This window comes from Plasmodium fragile (assembly GCF_000956335.1).
Source record: "Plasmodium fragile strain nilgiri unplaced genomic scaffold supercont1.9, whole genome shotgun sequence".
NCBI lineage: Eukaryota > Apicomplexa > Aconoidasida > Haemosporida > Plasmodiidae > Plasmodium > Plasmodium fragile.
In genome coordinates this window covers 324,981-332,944 of record NW_012192589.1, presented here as the reverse complement: position 1 = coordinate 332,944, position 7,964 = coordinate 324,981, and the positions used below count along the sequence as shown (strand labels likewise).

The window sequence follows — 7,964 nt, the reverse complement described above, 5'->3', positions numbered from 1 at the left end:
AAAAAAAAAAAAAAAAAAACGAAACAGCAGAACAGAGTGCTGTGTGTAACTGAAGGGTTTGCTGCAATGACCCACAAACGTGCCTCTCAACCGATTGGAAAAAGAGCTAAACGTTGCACATGCCCACACCATGGACCCCTGTCACACCGAACGGCCACATTTTCCCCCTCCCCCTCGCAGGAATGATCCTAATGTCTGAACTGTCAAAGAGACGATTTCGAAGTGTGAACAAGTTAATTCGAGTTGGAAGGCACGAAGTAGTTTTAGTCCTAAGAGTCGATAGCCAAAAGGGCTACATCGATTTGTCCAAAAGGCGAGTGTCACCAAAAGATATCATGAAATGTGAAGAACATTTTTCCAAGTCCAAAAAAGTACACCAAACTGTTAGGCACGTTGCACAGAAGCATAATATGACCGTTGAGGAATTGAACAGAATAGCCATTTGGCCACTCTACAAGAAGTATGGGCATGCCTTGGACGCTTTAAAAGAAGCAACTGTGAACCCAGAAGCGGTTTTTAAAGGCATAGAACTAAACGAAGATGTGAAAAATTCCCTGCTGGCTGATATTCAACTTAGACTGGCGGCACAAGCCCTAAAATTGAGAGGAAGAATTGATGTGTGGTGCTTCAGTTACGAAGGAATTGATGCTGTTAAAGAAGCTTTAAAAAAAGGCAAGGAAGTTTCAAACGATGAAGTATCCATTAATATTAAACTAATTGCTCCACCACAATATGTCATTGTTACATCCTGCCAGGATAAGGATCTCGGAATGGCCAAAATTCAGGAGGCCATGAAACTGATTAGCGATAAGATTAAGGAATATAAAGGAGGGGATTTTAAACAGCAAGGTGAAATTTTGGTTATAGGAGGAGATGACGAAAAACGATTGGAAGAACTCCTCGACAAACAGGATGATCTTTCCAGTGACAATGAATACAACAGCAGTGATGATGACGATGAGAACTCCAGTGATGATGATGAGAATTCTAGCGAGATAGAAGAGGAAGAAGATTAATTGTGGAACCGTCGCAAAGTAACAAAGATGTTGCCAACGCGTGGGTGGAAATAATCGGGGAAGAACATTTTTTTTTTCTCTCTCACCATAAAAACATTTTTGGAAGGCATTTTTACTCGTTATATGTAGCATAACACTCTGAGTTCTGCTTTCCCTTTTATCATTTTTCTTCCCCCCCCTCTCACTCCATGAGAGTAGGTGCTCTTTCAAACCCGTTCCCAATGTGTAACATCATTTGCGCGAATTTTTTTTGGCCATTTGTTCGTACATGTCTAAATGCTGTTCTTTCCCATCCTTTTTTTCTCCCTGGACATATAAGCGCGTAACACTCATGCGTCATTTTTTTTTTTTTTGCCTGATTGGTATGATCACATTGATATATGTTTATCATCCACGAGGACATTAAAAAGTGCTGCATATTATGTTTGCATATATTTTTGCTCTCCTTTTTTCACTACAATAAAAATTAAATTTTTATGTATAAACTTTATAAAAAATATTTTTTGACAAAAGTTAAAGGTTAAATTTAAAAAAAAAAAAAAAAAAAAAAAAAAGCAAAACAAATCGGTGAAGCGACAAATACCAGGAAGGGACAACTGAGAAGGGGGACGCAATAACGTGTGCGCAGTACGTGGAACTGCTTCCCCATTATAGTGAATTAAAAAAAAAAAAAAGTTCCTTTAAAAATTTTTTTTTTAAAAACTGTAGCCACTTCAAAAACACGTTTCATTCGAACGCAGTCCGTTTTCTTCAAAGCGCTCTGTCGCTCGACATGAACAAATGATTAACTTTGTAACAATTGGGGGCCAATGGATGGGTCGCATACACCCCAGTTGGCAATCAATGTGTGCAATGCCATGAAAGCGAAATTTTCCTCCACGGCCGCTGCTCTTCCTAAACAATATATATCAACGTAGGTTTCGTGATGTATACGCGCCGAAAGCTTTCACATGTGTGGCGTGTAAGTGTCCTCCCGCATTTCCCCTCTACGCCGGACCCTTCGTTAGAGGGCCTGCTCAATACTAAATGACAACTTGGACTGAATTAAATTAAAAAAGTTCTTCAAAATAAGAACGTCTAGTATGGCATACTCTACACTGGTGGAGGAAAGGGGCCTAAAGTTCCAGTTCATGAGCTGGCACTCTTTGTTAACTTCCTTGTCTGGACATAAAGCTTTCCCAAATATTTTGACAGAATAACTCATGTTCTTTCGTAAATGAGGAAAGTACCCCTTCAGCTGCTCATAATATTTCAGGTAAATACACTCCAAGTCATAGTACTTGTGTATACAACTGTAAATCCCAACCTTTCCACATACACTGCATTTTGAGTTCAAATGCTTATCTATCAATGCTTGGTTCTTTTTGTATTTCACAAAATAATTAACAGGAAAGATATTCTTATAACTTATGTCGTTACTCAAATTGGTATTTTGTATTCCTCCTCCTTTCCTTCGTTTATCTGCCGCATGGGGACCATTCCTGTTAGTATGTTGACCTTGTTCCCCTTCGTTCAGATGGATCCCACCATCATTTGCATTTCCACTGCGGTCATCACTCTCGCAGACGCTCTTCATAATCCGCCTTAACAACACATCCCAGTCACTCGTGCTGTTGCTAGTCATTTGTTCCTTTCCTAATGGGAGTTCATATGAAGCCAAAAAGTCCGTATGATCTTCTCCCATGATGGATACTTCTTCTCCCTTATCAATGCTGTCCACCAATATGCTGTGATATTTTTCCCATTTCAACATGGCAAAAATGTCATAGTATTTTCTAAAATGTAACATATCGTTGTTTAAAAAAGCCACTCCAACTTTAATAATATTTTGATCCCGAAAAAGATCAGAAATGTAATAATTAATTTCGTAATTCTCTACTGCAATTTTTTTCAAATCAATTATGTACGACACGGGGTTATCTTTTAGGGCTACTTGAAAAATCGAAACGATGGGGTTTTCACGAAATATAGTACATTTCCATTCTGCATCAATAAATATGACTCTCTCTTTTTTCTTTATGTATTCATAAAGTGTAAAGAAATCTTCGAACGTTTCTAAAACTTTTACGACTTTCAAAGATGACCCTAAGTCGTTTATGCAAATAAAATTCTTTGGACATGAACACTTTCCGTTCCTCTTAATTAGATAATCAAACGAGTTTCTAATAATTTCCGTATTAATTTTTTTTAGCTTTTCAAATACGTCGAAATATTTACACAGGTCTGTCAATTTGTACACCTTCCTCGTGACGCTGTCGAAAGGCATGACTTCCTCATTTTTGAAACAAAAATGGAGGTCATTAATAATTACACATTCGTTTTTTAGAAAGGAGTATACAGTGTTGTAGTTCTGATTGCACAATGGGTTCATACCTGCAACAGGGGGGCTGCCCCTGCCAGCACCACTATCGGTACCATTTTCGCAGGCATTTCCATCGCCGTCGGCAAACCCACTACCGCTGTTCCTTCTTGCGTCTCGGTCTCTATCTCTGTACTCATTTTCGTATTGACGCAGGTACGGCTCGTTGTGTACAATGTTGCTGTTGTAATTCGTCTTCTTCATCTTCCTCGGCTTGAAAAACAAAAAGTAAAACATTCGAAAGTCTACGTCTTCAGAAGAAATGTACAAGGGGTACAAAAAGTACACAGCCAAGAGACACGCCTCCAAATTCTTCTTCTTCAATAAAGCATTAAAATACATCTTCAAATACTTAGGGTTGTCATATAGGTAATAAATTATGTACCTTCTGTCGAAGCTGTTCACCAGATAATTGTAAGACTTATAATTTAGGTAGTAGAATAGGTTTGGAAATTGTAGCAACTCATAGTTGAACATCTTTAGTAACTTGATTGCGTACTTTACGTTTCCGTTTTTTAGTTGCTGCTTTATCAATTCTAGCTCCAGTGTTTTGTTTCCCTTGCAGCTGTCGACCAAGTGTAAAATGCGCACGTCGCTCTTTAGAATGTCATTCAGGTTCAGGCTGTATGGCACGTTTAGCTTGACTGGGTACGCCTCACGATTGAGGAAGTTTATGCTTCTAACATACGCAGGGTTTAGGGGTGAACTGCTAGGAGAGACGCTCACCAGGGGAACGTTAACCATTCTTTCTTTCTCCCCCGCAGCGCAACCGTAGTACCAACTGTCTCCTACGTTACACACTTCATTCGCCAAAGCATGGCCATTTTTGTCTTGCCAATTGAACTGCTCCGCCAGCTCCAATATATCTGAACGCTCCAACCGCTTCTCTTGCGTGCACCCCTCTGGATAATATATTTTCACTCTATTGTGTGTATCCTCCCTCTTGCACACGTTGTTGCTATGAACCTCGCAGTAGTATTGTTCACCTTCGCAACTGTTGTACGTAATATCGTTGTAATATTTGCTGTTGTTCATATGGTTCAAGTTCGGGGAATGGTCTACCTCTTCGATTCTTTTGTTCTCGGCTTGGTCGCCTTCGTGGGTTACGCCCGCATGGAAGGCATTCTCCCTGTTGGTACCTCCACTACGGTTACTTCCACCCAAGCACACGGCATCTGCACAAGGGAACCCCCCGATCTGTGCAGCACCCCCTTTTGCGCTCCTCCCATCCGATGGGTACAAAATGGCAGTTGCCACATCGCATGCCATTTCATCATTCGGGCTATTCATATCGGTGTGATTACTTTTTGGTAGCGCCATTCCTCCCCCTTGACTCCTTTCCACAGTAGCAATTGTAGCACTGTGTTGTCCGTGCTTGAAATTGACATTGCTGCTGGAGCAATTCTTCCATTCGCTTGACTGGCTACTGTGATTCTCTGCCCATACCAAAACATTTTTCATATCACCTTTCATGTTTTCCTTCTTAGTTGACGAAGACTCATTAATATGTTGGTTGTGGCTATTCGTACAAGTGTTGGGTGTGGAGTACAATTTGCTGCTTCTACTTCTATTGCTGTCGCTGTGAGTTCCACTGTTACTTCCGCTTTGGCTTCCCTCACGATTTCCTCGTCCATGGCTTTCTCCGTGGCTTCCCTCATTGCTAAAACTGTTACTACTGCTCGTTAAGCCCGCGTTTCTTTCCCCATTACCACTATCATAAGGGTGTCCTGTGTCAAAATTCCCCTCAAGTTGCTTCCCTCTGCGGCGTCCTTCCCTCAACCGAACGCGCATCGAGTAATCATTGCTCCCCCTATTATCGACCGCATTTCCAGAACATAGTGCCGAATATCCCCTCTTATTCTCTCCAGAACAAGTCACATAATACTGAGTTTCAATGTCTTCCAAAAATTTCAAGTACAGATCATTGTGCTTTCTCCCCATCTCACTGCACTTGATCTTTTTGTAAATAAAATAATTCTCCTTCAAGTCCTTCTTTGAAACATCATTTCGAAAAAGATAATGATAAATTTTGTACTTGTTTATGAAATGTAGAATGTTTGAATTCAGCTTATTCGATTGGCATATAAATAGGTAGGAGCTCAGATCTAAGTACCTGTTCGGTATGGTCATCTTATACCTCTCGATTAGGAAAATTGCAATTTTTGTAACATTCAAGCAGACATATGAAATGAACATATAAAGAAGCTCGCTAACAAATTCGTTTATCCCTATAACGAAATAATTTGGGTTCTTCTTTCCTCTTTGACATGGACCAATATGTGCATTTTTTTTTCTTCCCTTTTGGCCTTTTTTTTGCTCATGATCGATTGTTGTGCCGTTCCATGGGTAGTTATTTTGTCCTCCATGGGGTTGCATTTGATCCATTTCTCCACTTATATGGTCAGAACTAAAATGCTCAGAGGACGACGCACTGTGGGTGTTGTTTTTACATCCAGGTTCCCTCCTTCCAATGTCTCCATCCTGTCCAAACACTCCATTGGGTGTGTAAAATATCTTATAGTATTGATCACAGTCTGCTGCATCACATTTATTTTTTTTCTCATCCTCTTCGTTCTCCTCCAGGGAAGGCGAATTATTTCTATCGAGCATTTCGCAATCGATATATTTCTTCAGCGCAGCCATTATGCGCCTTTTTTTCAAACTGTTATTTTTGTTAATGAATTCGACAAGGCCTCCCATATAAAACGAAACGCAGCTTCTCCTGTTCACATCCTCCTCCGGCTGTCTATTCCAGTTTGAAAAAAAACTGTTCACATGATTTGTATTGCAATTTTTGTTAACCTTGGTACAGTCATACGCTCCTTCATCAAAACATAAACTAACATTTATAATTTTCCAACTTTTCCTTTTTGCGCTCAAGTGATAAAAATCAAATGCGTAATTGACGTAAAGACAGAGGGGTATGTACAATTTGGATGTCTTCACGTTCTTCATCTTATTGTATAGCTGCTCAAAATGGGTCTTTACTTCGCTATAATTTTTTATCTTCCACTTACCCCCATAAACTAACACCCTATTCGTATCATTTCTGAACTGGGCATACATTCCTACGTGACCATTTCCACCGTGAAATTGACCCACAGAAACTCCAACTCCATTGTTTATATCATTTGACATTACATTCCTATCCCTATCGGGAGTATCATTTGGGTAATTCCTTCTCTTATCATCTTGGCTATTTTTACCTCCCTTGTTGGTGCCTCTTCCTAAATGGTTACTTGAAAGTCCTTCGCCATTTATGCCATCATAGCAACTTTGCACCTCATCCGGATGGGCGAAGAAAATTCTTTCAATATGTTTGCCCCTGCTTAACATGAAATTAAAAAATTCTTCATCAACAATTGAGTTTTCTATTTCCACGGTGCTATTACCCAGGTGGGCGGAATTCTCCTGTGGACCGTTTTTATCTACACACATTTTTACAAATGTGTTTCCTCCACCCTCCGTGCTTGTCATAAAATCTGCGTTGCTGCTGCTTCCACTATCAAACTCGTTCTCCTGGCCATTATGACACGTCTCTGCGTTGTTCGGGGCTACACTGGGGCTCTGCGTCTGCCCCGAATGATTCTCATTACTTCCGTCACGTCTCCCTGTTCTCCCACTTGTGCGCACCTGTCCCAGCTTCAAATTTTTCAAAACGAACAACTTGATGTCGTAAATCCAGCTGAAAAAGCCAAATGCGCACTTGTCATTTTTTGCAATTTTTACATTCCTTATTCTAAAAAACGAGTGAAACTCGTACACATAGCATATAACGCTGAATGCATAAATGACGTCGCATATTTGCTCATACGTTGAATGAAGAATTAAAAGTCCGTCATTTAACTTGTGACAAGGCAAATTCTCCCTCATTATGTACTCAACCGCCTTGTTGCACACTTCCTCTTTCCTCCCCATCCCTTCATTCGTGGTCACATACACATTTGCCCTTTCTGTACATTTGGGCTGCCCTCCGTTCAGCCTACAACCATCACTTGCGTTCAACCCATCATGACCGCTTCGTCCTTCTCCCTTCTGCAAACCGAACAGAGGGTCGCGCACCACCAACTTTACAATGACATGGTAGAAGGCGCACAAAAAAATCTGTTCATAAAATTTGTTATTCTTGGCATATCGCATATGATGAGATAACTTCGAGGGGACATTTTTATTTAGGTACTTGAGAACAAATTTGTTCAAAAGATCCCTCCTTTCAATTATTTTTTTCTGTGTGTGTTTCCTCTTGATATAATCACTCAACCGTTTTATTAAAAGTTCCACTGACAACGTGTACTCATAGATCAGTTCCAATTCGTTTTCCAAGGATAGTTCTTTCATTTTTGTGTTAAGCAAAATATTGAATTCGTCCTTATCATTTTTTATGTTGCTTCTGTGTTTGTAACGCTTGGGGAATGGTGTCTCCGTGGGCACGTGTTGCTTCTGTGCATGTACGGTTATGCTGTTAAGCGAGTGTGTGTTCACCTTATGGCTGGCTTGTTTACGTTTTTTTTTTTTTTTTTGTTGTTGTTGTTATTGTTTGCCTGCTTGCGTGTGTTTGATATCTTTACAATGCTCGCGCGTCCAGAGTC

The 7,964-nt window shown here is 40.2% G+C and overlaps 2 protein-coding genes across 2 annotated transcripts in view; one reads left to right on the top strand and one right to left on the bottom strand.

Moving 5' to 3' along the window:
* AK88_01124 (uncharacterized protein) overlaps window positions 1-1,016 on the top strand; it is a gene marked incomplete at both ends in the record, with an annotated part of 3,401 nt that extends 2,385 nt beyond the window's left edge. The window contains one exon of the mRNA XM_012478762.1: window positions 181-1,016. Coding sequence (XP_012334185.1) covers window positions 181-1,016 — 836 coding nt within the window. The remainder of the gene's footprint in view (window positions 1-180) is intronic.
* A 1,003-nt stretch (window positions 1,017-2,019) lies between these two features.
* AK88_01123 (uncharacterized protein) lies at window positions 2,020-7,713 on the bottom strand (the record flags this gene model as incomplete). Its single annotated transcript, XM_012478761.1, has 1 exon — window positions 2,020-7,713. The coding sequence occupies one exon, from the start codon at window positions 7,711-7,713 to the stop codon at window positions 2,020-2,022; it is 5,694 nt and encodes a 1,897-aa protein (XP_012334184.1).
* Window positions 7,714-7,964: the final 251 nt, after the last annotated feature.